The 22,785-nt window shown below is 37.7% G+C and overlaps 1 protein-coding gene across 1 annotated transcript; it reads right to left on the bottom strand.

The window, feature by feature from the left end:
* Positions 1-263: 263 nt before the first annotated feature.
* HYAL4 (hyaluronidase 4) lies at positions 264-9,982 on the bottom strand (the record flags this gene model as incomplete). The annotated part of the gene is made up of 3 exons (XM_079710979.1): positions 9,023-9,982; positions 2,657-2,746; positions 264-665 (listed from the first exon to the last, which is right to left on the bottom strand). Exons 1-3 carry the CDS (start codon positions 9,974-9,976, stop codon positions 264-266), a joined length of 1,446 nt encoding a protein of 481 aa, XP_079567105.1. The 5' UTR covers positions 9,977-9,982.
* Between the last annotated feature and the right edge of the window lie 12,803 nt (positions 9,983-22,785).

Below are 22,785 nucleotides of genomic sequence, written 5' to 3'. Positions count from 1 at the left end.
CTAAAATATATTCGTTTTAGGTTAAATACAACTTAAACATTCCAGTAAGGAAGAAGAGTGCATTGATTTCACTCCTGGATCTGGCTTCTTAGCCAAATCGGAGCCAAATGAAGTAATATGTTTCCTGTTTATGTTAAGTGACACACGTGTCTACTTACAATACCTCTCAATGGATTTCATATGAGAAAAAGATTGTAAGTTTCATCTCTTCCCTAAGTGACGACTCTAGAGGCCAAACTTAATTCCCTTTAAACTCAATTATCTCACAACTGAATGCTCTGATAACATGCGGAAAACAGCAGACACAATGTGATTAGTGAGCCAGAAAAAGAGGAAACCCCAGGGCAGCCATCAGCCATCCTCATTTCTCTGCAATCAGCCCCTTCGTATCCCTGATAACAATGACAGGAGAATCTCTTCGCCAGCACTGCCAGGTCTGTATCAGATGCTTTGCCTTTCACAGTAAATTCTCCATCCTCGGAGGCCTCTATGTGGTAACTTGCAGGGTTCAAGTGAAGGTAATCGGGCATTTTCCACACCTTCCTTACGCATCTTCCATTATTCCTGCAGAGGTGGAAGCTGCACACCTCAGCGGCTCTGGTCACGTTGACTATGTAGCTCCCTAAATCAGAACTCACAAACTGCTTCACCTTTGTACAGTTGCCCTAGAAATGTAGAAACAAATGGAATTTAGTGCTTTTTCTGGTACTGGTAGGGTTAGAGCATCTAGATCCACAAGGCAGCTCTTTGAACTTGATGGAAACTTAATGGCTTGGTTCCAGCCCATGAACTCTTAGGTTCAAGTGCTGTAATACAGGGGACCCAGACCAGAAAAATGAGAGGTGGTTGTGACAGGAGATGGAGAATATGTTACCATAGGCTATCTGAACTTGCAAATGGGCCCCAGCCTTAGCATATATGACCTTGCCTTCTTTCAGTTTACATCCTTTATTTCCTCCTTCTAGATCCCAAGTTAATGGATGTGAGAAAAAGAGGAACAAACCCAAATTGAGAAATCGTGCCAGAGTTGCTGTCCTTTCGCCACCTTTCAGGTGTGTGTTGCTTTCAGGGTTGTGTTAGAACCTGAATCATCATGTTCTACCAAATTGTTGTGGACTGTCAACCTGAACCTTCTGGATTTTTCTGTTAATTATGCTCAAATACCAACTGCCCTGGAATCTAGCCTCCTCTATACTATTCAAAGACAGGAAAGCCTGGAAGGCTGACCAGGTCATTTGTGTGTGGTTCCTATTGTGTGTTCTAAACAGAGGCCACCTGGTTGTGCACTCAGCTTCCTGATGATGCTCTTCTCAGGAACCACATGGGCAGGAGGGGAAATGTCACACCTGGAGAGTCAGGTACTGATCCTCAGTTTCTACCTAATTCTCATATGTGGACAGAGGAGACTTTTAACTTTATATTGTCACAAATATTTTCATGAACAATGTCTTGGTAGCAACAAATTGAGCCTGTGAAATTCTAAGAATAATATCGGATCACCATGAACTTGCAAAAAATTCAATTTAACAAAAAGCATTGAGGGCTTCCCTGGTTGCAGAGTCATAAAGAATCCGCCTGCCAGTGCAGGGGCCATGGGTTCAAGCCCTGGTCCGGGAAGATCCCACATGCCGCGGAGCAACTAAGTTCATGCGCCACAACTACTGAGCCTGAGCTCTAGAACCTGCGAGTCAAAACTACTGAGTGCACGTGCCACAACTGCTGAAGCCTGCACGCCTAGAGCCCATGCTCTGCAACAAGGGAAACCACCACAATGAGAAGCCTGTGCACCACAACGAAGAGTAGCCCCTGCTCGCCGCAACTAGAGAAAACCCATATGCAGCAAAAAAGACCCAACACAGCAATAAATAAATAAATAAATAAATAAATAAATAAAAGCATTGAGGATACAAGTATTATAATTCAAGGCAAAATGCATTACACTATAGGGATATAAACAAACAACATCTGGAAATACAGAAGAGATTGTGATTAATATGGATTGGGGAAAACTAGGAAGACTTCTTGGAGTAGATAGTATTTGAGCTGGAAGAAATTCGAAGAGACATAACTCTTATTTTAAAAGCTATTAATTTTCAGCTAATTTCTCCATAGAAGAAAAATAAGTTCGATGTGGATATTAAAAATTACCATCTGATTCCACTTCTCAAAATATGATATCATACATTTTATGTAATGGCTAAATGCAAGGGATCCAAAGTCATACCATCTGTGGTTAGTGCCCGCTCCACCACTAGCTAGCCTAACTAACTTTTACCCTAGTTAGATTTCCTTTCTTGTTTCCTCATCTATAAATGAGGATGCTAGTCCCTACCTCATAAGGGTTATTATGATCAGGAAGTGAGCAAATCCGAAACAAAAAGGCCCTTAGCACAATCCTAGCATATAGTAAATATTCAACAATCGTCAGTATTATGATTACTATCTTACCAAAAGTTAATCTTTATGGAGCTCCTTCTATGTATCAGGTGCTGATTTGGACTTTAATTCTAAAGCAGGTTTACTATGGGAGACTTGAGAGCTCTGATTAGAGTAAGTTCTATAGGTTTGCATATAGGTTAGAGTTTGCTCTATAGGAAAACAGAGCAAATAATGTAAATATTATAATATTAACTATACTGCCAAGGTACTGTCTTACCTCAGATGAAGTCAAATTCATGTCTCCCCAGATAACAATGCCTGCAGCTCCCAAGGCAGCACTTTCTCCAATAGTACTGATTAGATCTTGCTAGAATGAAGAGAGTTCATTACACTGTATTCATTTGAATATAAACAACCTGCCAGGGATTAGGATTGGAGGCTAAATTCAATATAATACATGAAACTATTGTCCAGTTTCTTAGAGTAAAGCAAATGTTAAATGAACCAGGGCTCAGAAATTTCACTCTATAATCATATAAAAACATATTAAATACATATTTTTTAAACTTATATTTTGCCAAACAGGACATTACTTTTAAACAACTAGCCTGTAAATAGCCACTAAAAGTTGTTTAATTGAAGTTAACTAGGAGTGTATACATACAAACCAGCTATGAGTATATGACCTGGAAACAGAATCCAAAAATTTTCCTTCTCTAAATGTGACGACTGCCTTGCATTCATCTTAGCCAAGTTCCCTTCCCAGTATGCAACACTCTCCTGAGAACTTTGCCTCTGCAGTGACTTGGAAGGGTGTTGTGTCATTTGGATTCCTAGGATAGGCAAAGGAACACAGTGTCCGATTTGATCCAGCCCTTATATTTGGTCCCTGAAATTATTTGCATTTAATTTTAAAGTACCTGATTTAATTGGCTTTATTTATGATTCCTCCAGTCACGGTAAGGCTGCCGGGATTTTTCTCAATATGGTTAAGATAGATGAAAACAAAATTTCAGCAGGGAGAATTTTGGTTTTGTAATCCTAAAAGATTATTGTTTTAGTGTATAAAGATTAACATGAATCTAGGTCATTTCAGAGGGAAATTAAAAGTTGAATGTGTGCAGTTGGTTTCCTAAATAAAGTTTCTGCACTTGATTTTCTAAATAAGTTTCGGTTTTTTTTCTTGTTAATAAATTTATTTATTTATTTATTTACTTATGGCTGTGTTGGGTCTTTGTTGCTGTGCGTGGGCTTTCTCTAGTTGCGGTGAGCCAGGGCTACTCTTCGTTGAGGTGCGCAGGCTTCTTATTGCGGTGGCTTCTCTTGTTGCAGAGCATGGGCTCTAGGCGCACGGGCTTCAGTAGTTGCGGCACATGGGCTCAGTAGTTGTGGCTCGTGAGCTCTAGAGCACAAGGCTCAGTAGTTGTGGTGCACGGGCTTAGTTGCTCTGCGGCAGGTGGGATCTTCCCGGTTCAGGGCTCAAACCCGTGTCCCCTGCATTGGCAGGCAGATTCTCAACCACTGTGCCACCAGAGAAGCCCTAAATAAGTTTCTTAAATTATAATATATTCCCCCACTCTTTTGAATAATAAGCATTCACCTTTTACTCCAAGGATTAATTTCCAACAGCTGTATGCTGGAAATGTAATTGGGCAACTTGGTGGAAATTAAAAGCAGACTTTAACCTGTATTTTGCCTTGGGCACTTTATATTAATACCAGTACTTGAGAAAGAAATCTCCTCACCTGACACTTTTATAGTTCACTAAAATGAAGGTTTTACAATCTCAGTTTTTAAAGTTTGTTTTTGTTCTTTTTTTCTGGGCAACTTTCCAGTAATTCTCAAATAAGGAAGAGCTTTTGATTTAAACTAATTTCTTTTCAGGCCCACATCTATTTCCATTTCCCAGGACCATGGTGTCTACCAAACAGGTCAGAGCTGACATGACAGGAAGGGGAGGAGTTTTTGTGAGGCTCAAATGAGGTGGTGTAAGTGAAATGTTTTGAGAATTATCCATGATATAGGAATACTGGAAAGAGGAGGAGCTAGCCACGCAGAGCCCAGAATGAGGACTCTGCTGGGTCCAGGTCCATTGCCTCTTTTGACAAAGACTCCTCCCTCCACTCACTTTGAAACTTTCCTGAATATAGAGATGTGATAGTCACATGATGTGATCAGAGGGGCAAAATTCCCTAATGTTCTTCCATGGATTCCTATTATGTGTATGTTACACCTTTCTTAGCTCTCTCACAGTTCTTGGTTATTCTGTTCTGGGTTTTGTTTTGTTTTGTTTTGATTTTTCAGTCTGTTTTCTCTTTGCTTTTCAGTTGTGGAGGCTTCTACTGAGATATCTTCAAGGTCAGAGATTCTTTCTTCAGCTGTGTCTAGTCTAAAAATAAGCCCACCAAAGACATCCTTCATTTCTGTTACAGTGTTTTTGATCTCTAGCATTTCTTTTTGGTTCTTTCTTAGCACTTCCATCTCTCTGCTTACATTGTCCATCTGTTCTTGCATTCATTCCACTTTATCCATTAGAGCCCTTAGCATATCATAGTTGTTTTAAATTCCTGGTCTGATAGTCAACATCCCTGCTATATCTGAGTCTAGCTCTGACTCTGCAAGTTGTGTTTTTACCTTTTAGTATGTCTTGTAATTTTTTTCTTGATAGCTAGGCATGATTTAATTTTTCTCAGTAGGCAGATAGCTCATACTGGATAAAAGGGACTTCTGTAAATAGGCCTTTAGTAATATTCTAGTAAGGTGTAGGGGGAATGGAAGGGTTCTACAGCCCTATGATTAGGTCTCAGTCTTAGTGAGCCTTTTCCTCTGGACTGTGAACCTCACAACTGCTTCTCAGTTGTTCCCTCCACCCCCTTAGGTGGGACAGGCTGTCCAGATGGGTCTAGAGATGGGTATCTCCCTTCTTCCAAGTGGAAAACTAGAGCCAGCTGGAGTTGAGTATTTCCTTTTCCACAGATCAGTTAGGCTCTGATAAAACCTCAGCAGGTTTGGCTGTGGTTAAACAGTTTCTCTTGAGGGTGGACCTTGTTCAGAACAGAGTGCTCTAGAGTACTCAAAATGGTTCCTTTTCTCCTTTGCCTGCTAGATGCATGAGGGGAGGTTTTCTGCAATATTCACTGTGAGGACCTGGTGAGCTCCTGGAGGTAAAACTCCAAGAAGTGTGCTCCCCCAGCCCCCATGACTGGGTCCCCATGGAATTTTCATCTCTCAGACTTGTCGACGCTGAGCAGTTTCCCAGTTACAGTTCAGGTTTCCCTACTCTGGCAGTGGTTCCCACAGAGGTTTCTGCTCATGGGTTTCCAATCTGGTAAGCTGTGATTCTCTGTTTTCACCCATCTGTCTCTCCAACTTTGAGGGCAGCAATTTCCCTGTGTGTCCACACTTCTCTTATTAATCTAAGAAGAGTTGATTTTTCAGTTTGTTTAGCTTTTTACTTATTAGGACTGAGCTGCAACTTCCAAGTTTCTTAGATGCTCAACTGGAAACTGGAACCCTCCCATGAATTCCTTTGGGTTAAGGCTTTGTCATCAGAGGGAGGAGGGAGACACAGCATCCACATTTTGTATTTACAGGTTATTGATCCATATTCAGTAAGTACGGAAACTACAAATGTTTGTGGTGAAAGCCACAGCTTCTGAGGTTGATATCAGGAGGGAACGTTAGTTTCTTTCCAATGTGTCCTTTAGCGTCATTATCAAAGAGAGTTTAATTGGGACTGATTCAAAATGGCAAGTCTTCTAGCATGTGTTGACTAGAGGTAAGGAGTCACTAGCAGATATTTAGGCAATTTCCTCTAACAAATTAACCCACCGTCACCTAACTGAGAGCAGGGTGCTGGATGAATTACAGAACAGCTATGCTTGGGGGGGCCAAAAAAGCAGGGCACTACTCAGTGAGGGAAGTCACAGGTAAGATGTCTCTAGGAGTAAATTGGGACCACCTGAGCGCATAAGCCACATGAAAGGAGAAATAAAGGAAGAGAACCTGATGTAATAGCAACACATCTTCCAGGTCTCAGCCTGGTGTAAGACAGCCTTGCCCTACCCATGATTCTTGGCTCAAATCAAGGTTTTGGAAGTTAAGAGTAGGGACACCCAGAGGACTCATTCTTTACCCTTGGGTTTCAGTCCCTGAAGCTTTACCACAGTGCACGTAAGTAAGGAGCCCACTGTGGGGGGCTGGAGCGTCACTAATGTGCTCCCTTTGTGTGTTATCAGAGGGAATATGAATTAATTACAGGGGAAAACATCTTTAAACCTATAGTCAAGAAAATCCCTTTCATTATTTTTTAAAAGCATAGTATCAACAATATCTAAATTGCATTTATGTATGTGGTATAGGCAATCTACTGTGTGAAATGAGGCTTTACAACCCGCATATGATTCCCCCAAGCTATGGCTGCTGACTGAAATTTCATTCTTACATATTCCCCTTTCAAGTTTAAGACTCTGATACTTGTTAAAAAGTGTTATGTATACCACATATATTTCTGTAGTGCTTTACATTTTCATTTTTATCTTTTTATTTGATTTTCAAAATATTTCTCCTAAGTAGATAAGCCAGGTAATATTGTGCCACTTTGTAGATTAAGACAATGAGGCACTGAGGTCTGGAGAGGTTAAGAGATTTGGTACTTATTGGTAAGTTGTTTTTCTAATCTTCATTATATGTGTGTACACACACAGACATTTTAAAACGCAGATATCTTTGGGAGGGCAGAAATGGAAGCCATTACTAGTATTTACAGTTTGGTATAACGTTTTAAAAAGTTTGTGGGCAGGTTTTTATTGAGGATGGAATAAAATGGTGGTTTGATGGTTTAAAACATGTGGAAATGCCTTGCCATTCAGACAGTTTACAGAATGATACCACGGGACTACAAAAAAAATTGTTTCTAGGTGAGACCCTAACTGTTGTTCCTTCTTCCCTTAGAGGGAACAGAAATGTTTCTGAGGCTGTAGCTGTTCAAGAAGGAGCTTACCATTGGCTTGCAGAATGTGCAGAATATACCAGTAGTTTAAACTAATCTATTGAAATGAACACTTTGTCCTTTAAAGTTTATTGTTTCTTCCAAAAGTAAATTTGTTATCACTAAAGAAAGGAACTTGTTTGAGCCAAACATAGAAAAGCAAAAGAAGTTTCATAGAGGAAGGTGGTATTTAATTTTCAATTCTAGAGTCAAGACTATTTTATAAAGATGTAGATAACTTTTTTACACCTTCCAAATAGTGTTAGTTTCCTACCATGCTCAATCAGTTGTTGCTGATTTTTCTGGGTAGTATTAATATCAGTTCACAAGAGAGAATTTTTATCTTTACTCATCTCATCAGTGGTGTCAGAGGCACAGCATTTACCAAATCCTGATGTATTTGTGTCATTTCTCCCTCTGAGGAGTAAGCTCTACTCTCTGTCTGCTCCACAGATACCTACTGCTCATGGTAGAGTCCTCACTGGGGTGTTTCCTGAGTCTCCTTTGGATGCTTCATACTCAGAACATCTTTATATTTTGATACATGCTGGCAAATTGAAACTTGTTATGGTGGAGAAAAAAGAAAGGTGATCAACCCCTAGTGTGCAGCAACATCTTTAAATACCTCTGCATCACAAATGTGAAGGTCTGAACAAGGCTCAAGTCTTCTCATAATCACACATAATTACCCAAGTCCACAGGTTAGAGTAGCATCTTCTTTGAGATTTTTATCTCTACAAGTTTCCATTTCAGTGACTAGAGTAGTAAAGGGAAAGTAAGGGAGGGAAAATTGGGCTGAAAGTTCATCTACCTTAAAAGCTACACTCACAGTTTGTGTGAGGTCTTTGGCTGCATATATGACTTAAGTAAATAGAATAAAACTTCTATATGTAAGTTTTAACCCAGGGTTATGAAACCCTTTACTAGTGATGAATTTACTATTGAATTTAGAAACTCACACCACTCTTACCCACTTTCCATTAATTGTGGTCATAGAGTCAAGAATAAACCAGATGGCTAAATCTATAGGGGTCACCTACTTTTAGCAGATTTGTAACTCCCTTATTCCTTAAAAAATTATTTTTAATTGTGTGAAAAAAACACATAAAAGTTACTATCTTAGGTATTTCTGAGTATATTCATATTGTTGTGCCTCCCTTATATCTTTTATAAAACCTACTATTGTGCCTTAAAAAGAAAACACTTTTTTCCTCTTAAGATTTTTAACGATGAGGCCAGCAGCAGAAATGTCTACAATTCTACTTCCACACGTATGAGCAAACTACTCCATTTTAAAACCTCCTCTCCGATTTCTCAACCTGTTCACCCCCAATTGTTTCAGTAACCTTTGCAAGAGGCCAGTTGTAAGGGAACACAATCAAAGTTGGGGAACGGGAAGTAGTTGCTGACATTGCACTTTAACACCTTCCCTCTGTACTTTGTTCCTTGAAAGACAAATAATAAATGAGATCATCAAAATTCAGTCTGTACAAATGAAGAATCTGAGTGGATGACTACTCAAAGGAAGAATTATGCTCCTATCTAATGGACCACTATTCTGGAATTCTTTAAAGAACATAATTAGCAAAGAAATGTCTCTTTTTAGAGATAAGAGGAAATCTCCTTATCTTTGTCAAGGGGTATCTTTCTTACCTTAGACAGAAAAAATAAAGGTTGGTCTCTGTAGCCTAACCTTGTATAGACGAACACAGGCAGAGCATAATCATGGGATGTCATGGTGGAGATCCTCAAGGACTCATGCACCCAAAATTGCGAGAAACGCAAAATGTTTTCGCTGTCTCCAAGAGATTTCCTGACACCGATAGAAGGATATAAAGCAGCACTGCTGTTCCAGAGCCAAGAGAGCTCATTGTTCCTCAAAACTTCTTCTTCTGGGCATGACCCAGTATAGTTTGGGGCATAAACATTATAATTGTGGCAATCAGGATATAAATAGTAACCCCAAAGGCCCTTGGGTCTGCTCTTAATTCCCAGTTCGATGGTTTCCTTCATGAAAGCTTTTGCACTTTCTTCAAAGGTTGCTTTGGCTAAATATTCAATATCAGCAGCTGATACATTCTCTTGCATCTCAGAAATAAGCTTTCTTGATTTCTGTCTGTAGACATCTTTTGTGTTCCAGTTCCTGGCCCACTGGGGTCGCCAATATTCCCAGTCTATAACAGCAAGTCCACTGAAATCTTCAGAAGGGATGTAATAATTAATATCTTGGTCAGCTTTTTCCAGATGTACCTGTAAACTTATGTTCTGGGGAAGACCCCCATTAATGGGAACTCCCTGGGGTGTATACCATGGATAGTATCCCAGTCTGTTGACATAAAATATAGTGACATTTTGCCCCCTGGCCCTGGCCAGTGGACTTCCAATCACCTGAAACATTTTCAAATTTAGTCTTAAATTATATCTTATCAAGCACTGATCTGTTGGAGCATTCCAGGCAGCTATAAAAGGTTTCCTTTGATAAATTGGAAGTTGGGCAGGTTTTAAGGAAGAGATAGACTTCAGAATGAAAAGTATGAGCAGCCATGATGTGAGATGTGTTGGTTGAACAACACAAAACTTTAGTTGTCCTTCAGATAATGGTTTCATGATAAGATAAAAATCTTCTCTTCTGCTTTAATGCACTCTAGAAGACCTGAGGAGAGATTTAATTTTCTGTTAATGATAATTTTGAGGAAAAAGAATCAAACGTTGGCTGGATATTATTATAGGTGTTATCTATTTACATCTTTAAGTACATTTTAGTTAAAGGTCTTAAAGATCCCTATAAATAGAGATAGAAGTGAGTGCAGTGACCTAACTTCTATTCAGGGGGAAGCAATGCAACTCAACAACATTCATGGAGCATCAGATGCTGTGTCCAGAATACAAAATGAATAAGATGTGGTCCTTGCCCTCAAAAAAGCTCATGATCAAATAAAGATGTAAAATAGTATTCACTACCATTTTGGAAAACTCATCAAATCCCAGGCTCTGTGCTTACTTCACGAATAAATATTTATCTCATTTAATTTTGTAATACCTTTTTATTATTTCATTCAATAAGCCAAATGTCTGGTTGCTTTCCCAGGCTTCCTTGCCGCTAGGGTACTGGTATGTGACCATGGACAAGACAATTAGATGCAGCCCACTCTAGACTTTGAATTGAGATCTTGGGAATCAAAGTGGCTAAAAGGTGGTGGTGCCAGTGATAACAGAAATTCCAGAAATTCCGGGAGTGGCAGAGCCTGTCAGGGCACCCACAGTCTGATACCCATGGTGTTGATGTAAAGTGGCAGCATTGTCCTCACGGAACAGCACTCTTCTGCGCAGATCAGAGAGGTTTTGTTTTGGTTGCTTACAACCAGGAACTCTAACTGACAGAGATGCTTTCCATGCAATCTGTGGCTTGTGAGTATTTCCTCCAGCAAAGGTGATCATGGTGGGCAACATATTGTATGTAATTATCATTTTTAACCACCAGGTGTCACCAGGCAAACCTTATAGCATTTCTCAGGCCTAGGACACAGAGGTAAACAAAAATTATAAGTAATCTGTAAAACTTTATTCAATGACATTAAGAAGTCCTAAGTGATACATAAAACATCAGTTTGGGATATACACAAAATACCAGTTTTTAAGGCTATGGAGGTAGATATTTTCCTCATCCATTCACAGAATAAATATCTGTATCCTTCCACAATGCAAAGATGAGTAAGATTACTTAGTAACATGAAATATACCCAACGTATAAATTATGGTTTGAAGAGAACAGTATTTTCAAGGGAGTATAATTTTATGAGTACAATAAGAATTGCGGTCCTCAAAACTGCCTCTTATCTTTGAATGTTTTTATCATATTCTGCCTCAGGGTAAGAAAAATGGATGTGCATAAGGTGTTCATTCATAGAAAAACATTTTTTCTTTGAATTTAAAATTCAGTTTATGTTAGAGAAGGCTATGTATGTGTACAAAAAAAAAAAAACCTATTCTCCCAGGACACTTCCTGCTTTGGGTTTTATTCAAAACATAGTTTTCCACTGATTATTGTTTCCCTTTTAGTCAGTCTCCTCATCACTGCCACAGAAAGTCCTCATTCATTTACTACAAAGTTACCTAGTGGTTCTGTTCTCCTATCCTGGAACATTGTTATTCTCTTTTCTCCAGTAAATGGCAGGCACACTTTCCACGGCAGGTGGCAGGCAGAGCCCCTGATAAAATGTGCAGGTGCACAACGAATACAGGCAAAATAAACAAGGGAAATCCAGTGCCTGTGTCTTCTATTTGCTGTATGCCTTGGGTTTCTGCTTCCCACACAGGTTTGTCACATCACTGGTGCCCCCTCTGTCACTCTCCTAGTTAAGCCTGGCTTGCTGGGAGGAGAGTCCCTCGCTCTGCACCTCCCAGACAATCTTTTCTGTCCCCTGCCCCGGCTGTGCTATCATTAACTGTGTGCTTCTCCCACCCTCTTTCCTTCACCAGGGAACATCCCCAGGCCTGCCATTGGCCTCAGAATCCCTCTAAACCCCTTTCCCTCATCCTACCCAGGCCATCAAAATCCCCACTGCCAAGCTCTACCTGTACCTTGACTAGTTGTCACAGCATAACAATCTGTGAATTATCCGCACTTAACCATGAGTCACCACTAGCACTTTCCTTGTCTTTTTCCCTTCCCCACTCTCATAATCTTTCCAGGAAGTTTTGCTTTTTTAAACAAATCTCGAATTAGCCATGGCCGCTGGGCCTGCGCGTCCGGAGCCTGTGCTCCGCGACAGGAGAGGCCACAACGGTGAGAGGCCCGCGTACTGCAAAAAAAAAAAAAAAAAAAAGCTTATTAGAGAAAAGGCCAATAATAGGCTTCCATTTTTTTATCTGAAGAATGTTATTACCTTAGTCTGACTGTTAATCAATGTCTTATCCTGATGGTTCTTAAGTTCTTCTCTTATGAAGTATCAATATTGTAAAAGCTGGCCCTAAGTGTTCCAGCAGAAGAAAAAATATATTTTAATGGATAGAGTTTTTCCCATACATTCTTCTTAAAAACTTGATGCCTATTGGTTTACAATATAATATACTATATGATAAGATTTGTTTAAGTTCCACAATTCATCATTAGGTACTGAATTTTATTATAACTCTATTTCACGTCATAATCAAAGAACACTGATGTCCTTCCATCTGAACAAATTTTAGAACTACTGGACTATCTTGATTGTACAAAACGGCTTCCCTTCCTAAAAATGAGCTTAAGTTTTGTAAGTATATAAAAATGACTATTTCAGTGTTGCTTGTGCTAATGGGAAATTCACTCTTCGGTGTGAAAGGCCACATTTTTTATGAAGCAAGAGCATTTTAAAACCTGAAAGAGAATATAATTGTCTTTACATAAGCGTATATACTTAGTCTTTGTCAAAAAGTATTACTTCTCCTTTAGGACTTGAAATTTCTTGCAGCCAAGATCAACAGCTTCTAGGAAAAGCACACAAAGTCTTAGAACCACATTTTGAATAAAATGTTCCCTCTGTCAAACCATTTTTAACTAAGCTCCTTAAAATAACATTAGGTTGATTTGAATCCTCAGTTTTCTACTTGAATTTTTTGAACTGTAAAGCCATCTAGTGGTCTGTGAAATGTTACTAAGGTTTTTCTCAATGTCCATAGTCAAGATTATAACTTAAAACACCCTCTACTCCCATAATATGACCCAAGCCATTGACCAGAAGAGCTGGGATACCAGGCAGGGTAAGCAGACAGAAACTAGGAAGCTGGGGGTGGGTGGTGGTGAGGCCGAACCTCAGGCCTAAGGACTACAAGGATATTTAAATAGGAGAGTTTGATCTGGGTTCTCTAGATACCAGATCTGAATGTCAAGGTACAGACTAGAGTCGCAGGGCAGGCACTTGAGAGGAAAAAGGTTGTGGTCAGGTCACATTGTTTTCTCTTAAGTAAGCATAGCTTAATTTCAATTTCTGCCTTTGTCCTGACAGGAATAGCTAGGATTGGCCTGGTTTTGTTAACGGCACCCATTCCTCTGTACGAGCATACATATTTTAGCAAGGTAGGAAATTTGAGCAAGGTGAAATGTGCAAGCACTGGCTCGAAACTCCCTGTAATGAAGAAAGAATAAAGAATGATGGTGAGGCTTCCCTGGTGGCGCAGTGGTTGAGAGTCTGCCTGCCGATGCAGGGAACACGGGTTCATGTCCCGGTCCGGGAAGATCCCACATGCCGTGGAGCGGCTGGGCCCGTGAGCCATGGCCGCTGAGCCTGCGCGTCAGGAGCCTGTGCTCCGCAACGGGAGGGGCCACAGCAGTGAGAGGCCCGCGTACCGCAAAAAAAAAAAAAAAAAAAAAGAATAATGGTGCATTCATGGTGGAAACAGAAGGCTGAAATTTTTATCTGAGTGACAAATGCACAAAACCTTTCACCTGGAAATTCTGCTTCTGTGTTATTCATTGCAGCATTGCCTATCATTTCCAAGTTGGAAACAAATGTCTATCATTAAGAGACTGGTGAAATAAAGCATGGCTTTCCACACAATGGAATACTACGCAGCTGTAACAAAGAATGAGGTTGCCTCTCCATGTTGATATGGATATCCACCAGATATCATAATTATTCTTTAAGGTATATATTTGTTTTATGTATACGTCTGTACATATACTTAAAATTCTTAAAAAGCTAGATATGTATAGAATGCTGCCATTATTTTTCTGAGAAAGGGATATATATATATAAGAGTATGTGTATATATGTAATATATATATACAAATATATATATTACATATATATGTAAATATGTGATCTATGCACTAAGGAATATCTCTGGAAGAATTATGATTGCATTACTTGCCTCCAGGAAGAGGAACTTGTGGCTGAGGGAGAGAAACGGCAGGGGTAGGGTAAGATTTGGGGGGCAGGAAACTTCTGTTGGGATTTTGTACTATGTTGATGTAGCAGCTATCCAAAACCATTACTCAAATTTTTAAAAAATGAATAAAATTCTTTGGAAAAGAAAGAAGATGTACATTGATTCTGACTATAAGGAATCTGGCATGGCTTCCTAAACAAGATAACATCTGAGTTGATTTTACTACAAAGATCATTTTTTTATAAAGTTATTTGAGAAAATGGTATGCTTTTCTGCAACAGGGCAAGAAAAAGATCCTTTCAGGAAATAAGAGGGGCTTTATTTTTTGTAGTTGAAGTAAACACCATCAGCCAGAGCTTTAAGTTACCACTCTATGCTGACACGAGGATATTAAGAACTAATTATAGGTTGTTTAATTATCTATGATGAAGGAAAACTAACAGTGGTTAATGGTTTAGGAGATGTTCAGTAGGAACACAGAAGATAGGCCTAAAGAAATTTAATAGGGCTTCCCTGGTGGTGCAGTGGTTGAGAGTCCGCCTGCCGATGCAGGGGACACGGGTTCGTGCCCCGGTCCGGGAGGATCCCACGTGCCGCTGAGCGGCTGGGCCCGTGAGCCATGGCCGCTGAGCCTGTGCGTCCGGAGCCTGTGCTCCGCAATGGGAGAGGCCACAACAGTGAGAGGCCCGCGTACCACAAAAAAAAAAGAAAGAAAGAAAGAAAGAAATTGATTAGTGTTATTATGCACCACAAAAGGCAGTGCACAATGCCACTACGTTACTTATTACAAGTGGAAAAATACGCTGTAGGGTAATAGGCCTTCTCTGATGGTAAACAATGCAAAGCTCTAGCTATAACAATAAAAGCATTTGGAAGGATTTGGTATGAAAAAGATGCTTTGATCATTCTTTTTATTTCCTTGCCTATACATTTATTTTGGTGATTTATCCAACTAATTTTAAATAACTCAGGAAGTTGCATTTTACCCATTCAACTTCAGATCATTTTTTCTTGTGTTTTCTTAAGCACTTCAATTCCAGTGTATTTTATCCAATAGTACCTTTTTGACGGAAATTAACTTTTGACTTTTTAAAAAATTCTTCAATGTTTATGGCATTATTTTTATTTTTTATTCTTCCTCACACTTCCCTATTATAAACCCTTTCTCAAATCATATTTCTTTCTTTGAGTTCTATCCAACTACCCTGGTGTGTTTACAACACAAAATGAGGAGATCTCAGTGCAATATAACAGAAGTCAGTACGAAGCAGAGGTTACTGGAAAAAGCACACTGGAAAAAGTTTCATTGTCTCACCTTTTCAGTTTTTATTTATATTGTTTTAATTTGCCTTTATAGCATATCACAATACTGTCTTTTGGGGGGGCAGCAAGGGTATGATGATAAATGATAGCATTTTATATATGCAAATATAGTACTGACATCTATCCTCTATGAGCTGAAATCTCAGTTTTTCAAAATTATACTTGTGAACTTAAATTCCACTTTTTAAATTTATGAATATAGGATGGAATCTTGCCCACCACCCCTTCCTCCACACCCCTCTGCAACTTTATAGCCCTCTGGCTGACATTTTCACAAAAGACAGATTTTCTAACCAAGATGGCAATCCCTCTGAATTGGATTGCTCTCTGGACATCTCACCACTATGGTCTCGCTTCCTGATACTCAGTTGATTCATGCCTGAGTTTGCAGTGCCCTTTGGCATTGCAACTAATGTTCCCTACCTAAAATATCCCTGTCAACCTTCAGTAAACTTGGTTATAAACTGTTAAACCCATTACAATTAAGCAATCTGAAAAGACTGTGGCACATAAAAAATTAAGAGCTGGCAAAATTACGTTTGCATGTATTTTTCTTCACTTTTCAGGTTTGGATCTAGGTATGCTTAGCTACCTAGATATCTCATATCTCCTTCTGAGGCTCTAGGCTTCCACTGCAGGTACACCTGCTGGATGTATGATAAAGTTTTTGATGTTGCAAGTGAATGTGCTGGTCAGCCTGAGCTCCACCAGGTTCTAATAACAAATAGTATGTATTATCGTGTAACCAAGGAATTATGCTTTATTTTTTAAAAATTTTAATAAACTGTTGAAACACCAAATATAGTAGCTAACTAGTCATTAATTTGTATGAATTTGAAAAAGATCATTACTTGATATCTACTTTGGTTGCCCATTCACATGATATGAGAGGTGTGTTGCACTTGGATATTAGTAAAGAAAGTTGACTTAATTATAGTAGCATATACTAACCATAAATGTGAAGTAAATGCTTTTTCATACAATGAATTTTTAGTTCCTTAAAAAGTTTACTCGTTCATGACCATTAATTCCACGCAGTTTAATTATACAAACCATATAACTTGAAAATATTTTGAAATAGAATTTGGTTTCCAAATGTAACCTTGACAGAATCTCTTAATACAATAAGGAAATTTGGAAATGTTCCATTCATGGGTTCTGGGTTGGACTAAGGATGCACCAAGGTTGTTCTGGGATACCTATGATAAAGGCAGAGCAATTGAGCCTAGGATAATAGCCAATTCTTGAACCACCCAATATAATGCATCTAAGAAATAGTGTCCCTTGAAGAGTGGATTTTTTTTTTCAAATATACTTGATAAGAGGGAACATGGGATTTATTCATTTGGATCTATTATGAACATTGGACCAATGCTTAGGTGAAAAGCTTCCTTCTGTGAAAAAGACAACTGGAGATTGTTCCTGTTAGAAATTCATAGCAACTGCAAGTCTATTATATGTAGAAAAATTCAAGGATGTGCTAACTTAAGGAGAACTAGATTTCAACAAACAAGAAATTATAGATGATGATGTAAATATAACTTTAATTACTGAATTTGCTAAAGTTTTTTCCAAGAAAGAGTCAGGTTCCCATAGAAGTTTATTGCTAAGAAAATATGGTACATATGATGATTCTCAAAAACATTATAAAGGACATGAATCTTGAATCTCTGCACATGAGGTTTTTATAACTTGTTATTTTAAAAAATTTTCTTAACTTCACCATTTAATACCTTTTCAACTCTTTGCTCCTGACTCTACTTAAACATTAAGAATCTATGAATAAATACTTCAACAAGGAACCTTCTTTCTGTCATCAAACTGAATTCAAATTTACAGACAAGGCTGAAATAAATCATGTGACTAAACTCTCTTAAGTAAATCTACAATATAAGTATTTATTAGTAATATGAATATCTTAATTAGTAATGGCTCTAGATTAAAGATCGTTGTTCAGGAGCTGGCCATGAAGGAGTTAGAGATAATCAAGTTTCATTGCCTATGCTATGTTATTCAACTCATAATTTTTCAAAATTTTCACTTTACCTTTGGTGTATGTAGCCACCAAAGTAGACAGCTTTTTTCTCCATCTTCAGGCTATTTCTTGACTTTAAGATGTACTTTCTCCAATGGATTAAATGATTTAAGATTTGTCTTTCTCATATTGCTTTGGTACTTGTTCTTTCTTTTCTGGAAAATCTAAATCTATCTATCCTTATGTATATATATGATTACATCCTCCTCCCAATTACTGATTTTGTTATTTGAAGTGCCTGTTGATTTTCATCTCTAAATATTCAGTCCCTTTATTAGTATTTGGAAAGAAAATTTAAAACATATTTTATGACCAAATAAATAACCATCTTCTGAACCATTTTAAATGTTCATATGTTTCCTAAAAACTGCAATACTTGTTCCAAATAACAGCCCTCTAATACTATCTAATACAGTAGGTATGATAACTATGTAACGTATCTTTTAAAATACATTTTATTAATGATCATGCAAAAATAAAATCTTTATCAAATAAAGAAATACACTTATATGTAAAGAAAACCATTTAGGTATATAAAGTTAGCTTAAGGGATTCTGCACAGCTATCAGTTATAAAAAATATTAAAATTGTGGCTCTCTCATAAAGCCATATGTTCTATGGCTTATCTACAGTTAGTTTACTAACCTGCTTTAAGGGATACATTCTGATGCTATTGTATTAAGGATTAAGTATTAGGTTATGATAACCCAACACACTGCAAAAAGCTGCTTTTCAGAGAAATTGTTCATATAGAAGAGAAATGAAACAAGTCTCAAATAGATATTAATGTGAGAATCATCCTCAAATACAAATTTATAATACAAAATGAACTGGAATTTAAGTTATATCTATCAGTGACAAATGTATTTTTTACAATGTTAGCTTCATAAAAGCAAGTTCACGTTTTGAAAGATACTGAATTTGGAAACTAAATAAAATAAGTTAGGCCAGAAAAGAAATCAGAGTATTCCAAGAAATGAAACAAAACTAGTTTTTTTCTAACTAACTCCTCTGAGAAAGCATGTTTCTAAAAACAGTCCTTAAAAAATTTTCAAACAAAACAGAAAGTATATTTTACCTTTGCTTTTCTTTGCTGCCCGTCCTTTAGTCACCTGATGCACATCAGAGGTTCAGTGGCAAAATGATGCCCTATGGCTGTTCAGAGAAACATGTCATTACAGAGGTGACTCAGTCCTCCAAGTTAAATTGGAGGCTGGCATTACATCTCTTTATAACCAAAGTCAGACTCTCTTAAAAGCACATTGGTATAAGTGACCATTGTTTCTGAAAATACCCAATTTAAATTCACTGACTTAAGAAGGAAGAAAGAAAACTTTGATTGAGAATTTAGTTGGAAAATAGAGGTAAAAATAACCATACATTGGAAAGATTTCCTAGGATGTGCTATTCTTGATGATAATAGAATAATTAACTCTTAGTGGGGTTTTAGTTATCATACTGAGTAAATACATTAATCTACTAGAACCACTGGTTCAAGATGATAAATTGAGATCATGTATTTACTGTGTCATCTGCAGTACATGTCCTCAGAAAAAGTACAGTATAAAGCTGAAAACAAGAAGAGGTGACATGACTCAAAGATCGAAAATAGATTGAATTGAATCAGAAATTTTTAACAGTAGAAATTTACTTTAGAGGTATGAACTGTCCCTTCCACTGGAGAAAAAAACCTTAGGTGCAGAGACAAGAGCTCCAAAAAACACAAGTGCATGGGGAACCAATTATCTGAGCAATCAGTTAAAATATTGACTCCAGTATAGCAGAACCAGTCAGACCATTCAACTTCTCAGAGTATGCAGCACAAGTAAAAGAGCCATGTGACCCCAGGACGCTGAAATATAGAGAAAGACCTTCCCAGGTAGGGTTCAGAGTGTCCGTGGGACCCAATACAAGAGCAGTGCTGAACTGGGTACAGTGGGTCTCCCCAGTGGGCACAGAGGGCATAAAAAGGCTTCTCAGCCCTCGAGGGAATTACACTCCTCTTCCAAGGTAATTTTCTCCTTACTTTGATGATTGTGAGGGTTCCTACCAACCTGCCTGTTTTCTGCTCACACGCCCCAGATGGAATCTTACTTGTCAGCCTGCCTCAGCCCCTTTCACAGTCTACAGCCCATTCTTTCATTCAACATAAGAGTCCTGTTGAGTAAATATACGCAAACAAAGGCAGGGGGTTGGCAGGGGTTGGGTGATCCTTATGACGGTTTGCAATCACTCTGTTCCCTCATAAATATAAATGGATAGCCAAGGATCACATACACACACAAGAAAAGAATTCTTTGGAATTAAAAATATGAGTGTCAGAATATTGTGAAGACTAAACTAGCATTCCAGAAGAAAAAGTGGGCAAATCCATAATACAAAACAAAAAAGACAAAGGCTTAGAATACATGAAAGAAAAGCAACACTGAGTATAGATCTAGAAGTGCTAAGATCCATCTAATAGTAATTTCTTAAATGAACAGAGAGAATGAAAAATAATGAAAGAAAATTATCCTGAGCTGAAGATGGGAGTTTAAATTAGGAGAGAAAACTAGAAGGCTTTGTAAAGAATATCTCCAATATACAAATAAACACAATGAAATGCATTTACTAAGGACCAGAAAGTATGACATACTGCTACGGAGATGAAGACATACATTCTTTCTGATTTAAAAGTTAATGGTGTGGAACAATTAGAAGACTGGAAAAAAGCAAGTATCTCATCAAAAAGTTTGTGTCCAATAAAGGGTACTGTGATTTTTTTTAACAATTAATGGAAGGTAAGAAAGAACACTGCCTTAGACAACAAAGTATCATTGTTCAGGTAATTCAGGAGCACTTTCAGGGTTTCTAACAGGTATTACCTATCATCTTACAAGGTATGTTTCATTTACTAAAGTGGTTTGTAGTATTTATAAGATATTTTGATTACAGTGTATCCTTTATTAATGTCTCTTGGAGAATTATCATAAACATAGTAATGGAGTTTAAATTTCGATCTTTTATTTAAGAAAAATAGAGATGTATGTGTTTGTCTTTGGATTAGACATAATTTATGAGTTTTTATGAGACAGTTTACTAAGCACGATAGTCTGGAAACCCAAAGTTATGCAAGATAAATAAATAACAAAAATTCAATGTTTTTCATAATCTGTTTTTAACTTGAGCATATTTTTTTAACAAGCCAAAAATTTTGAAGTATCTGTTGTTAGAAATGTGGCATCCTTTGGTTTTAGTTTCTTTTGCTTGCTATTAAATTTAAGTGAAATAAAATATAACTTTTTTATTTAGAAAAAGTTAAATGATTATTTGTGGGAATAGAATTGGGGGGGGGGTCCTATTTTCTTCTATGTCTTTTCCATACGTTTTTCCCTTTTTCTTTCCTCTACCTTAATCCTTCTTCTTATGCCTTGACTATTTTGGAGGCACTGTTAGTTTAAACAGTGGAAAGCAGTGATGTGTATGCCATCTTTTATATATTCACCGATTAGTGGGTAAAATTGGCTATACCTCTCAATATCTCTGTATCTTATTTTATTTATCTTCAAAATGGTGATAGTATGTATTAATATTTGCCTTTGCCTGCCTTACTGGAATTCACTGCATATCAAAACTCATATAATAATCGTTGAAAAACTTATCATTGTAAGGATAGAAGGAGCTGTTCTTTTTCACTTATCATGGCTTAGCACTAAATTTTTAAGAGTTGTAGAAACGTTTCTTGCTTGGGCACAAGAATCGAACTATTGTAATTGCAACCTTGGTGCAGCAGGATACCAACAAAATAGGGGAACTTACAGATAGCCCCCAATTTAGCTTACTATATTTCACTGCCTCTTTAAAGTTACTTCTCCTGAAAATGAGAAAATAGACAAACAAATGAAGTTTGAATCTGAGTGTGATCTACCTATCAACATTCTATATACCTGGATAAAGTACCAAGAAAAGTCTAATATTTGGAAAGTTTCAGGCAGGAAATCATCTTCCCTAAACTAAGGAGGGAAACGGTATTTGAGATAGCATAATCTCTTTTGAATCTTTATGAAAGAAAATGATCTGGATTACAACTAGGTCAGATCAAGTCGTCATATGAATTTTTCAAATGACTTGCCATGCATTCAAAACTCAAAGGAAATTGCTTTAGATACAGTACACTTTAATAAACCAGCAGGTACCACATCAAAGAATTTCCTATATAAATTCCATCTTATGGGAGTCTAATAGGGCTTACCTTCTGATATTGATGATTGCCAAATGAATTTCTAAGATCCCTAGTGATACTTTGGATAAAATTGAGCCCTACAGCATTCAGTATAGATTCCCTCTTGCCCCATGACTTGGTATCCTGGGGTCACTTGTATCATATAGGAATTCCCAATCGTTGGAGCAGAAACAGCTATAACACAGTGGTCGCCTTCTGTAGCTCCCATGTTATTGTACGTTCCATATCTCACATGACCTTATTACACATTTCTCAATTTGCTATTAGCAATCAGAGTCTCAAAACTTTTGTAGCAACATCTAATCATAATAGAAGCTCTTGTTGCTGTCCAATTTAAGTGTATATTTATTTTCTTAAAAAATAATAAAATGTAGATACATCTTACTTATTTTCTTCCAGAAATTTCTCTTAAATTATTTTTTTAAAGTTACCTTCACTCAAACTCTTAGTTCAAATAGAGTCAGTTAATGACCTGGCTCACTCTTCATCCTGCATCAGCCACAGTGGCCTTCTTGAGGCCCTGAAACCCTCCAAACCTGCTCTCACTTAATGACTTTTGCATTTGCTCTTCCCTAATCCAAGAATGCTCTTCTCAGATACATCTGTGATCTGCTCCTCCTGCCTTCAGGTCCTCTCACTAGGGAGCCACATTTCATGACCTTAGATGTAATTTCCAATGCTCTCCCACACTCCCTAATCCCTTTACCCTGCTTTGTTACCCTCCACTGCATTTAGCACCATTTGATATAAATGTATGTGTTTATTTATTATCGTCCATTTTCCCACAATAATTTAAGCTCCCCAAGGACAGAGACTTCGGCACATTCACATCCTTATCCTTAGTGCCTCGCATGAAGTAAGCACCCAATAGATAACTGCTCTATCTAATGGCTCTATGGAGCCAATGAATACCTTTTATTTATTTATTTATTTTACTTGAAAGCCAACAGATTATTTTAGAAGTAGATT

Source organism: Hyperoodon ampullatus (assembly GCF_949752795.1).
Source record: "Hyperoodon ampullatus genome assembly, chromosome: 9".
Classification (NCBI taxonomy): Eukaryota; Metazoa; Chordata; class Mammalia; order Artiodactyla; family Ziphiidae; genus Hyperoodon; species Hyperoodon ampullatus.
The sequence above is the reverse complement of the archived record's forward strand: the minus strand, read 5'-3'. Positions and strand labels throughout refer to the sequence as shown.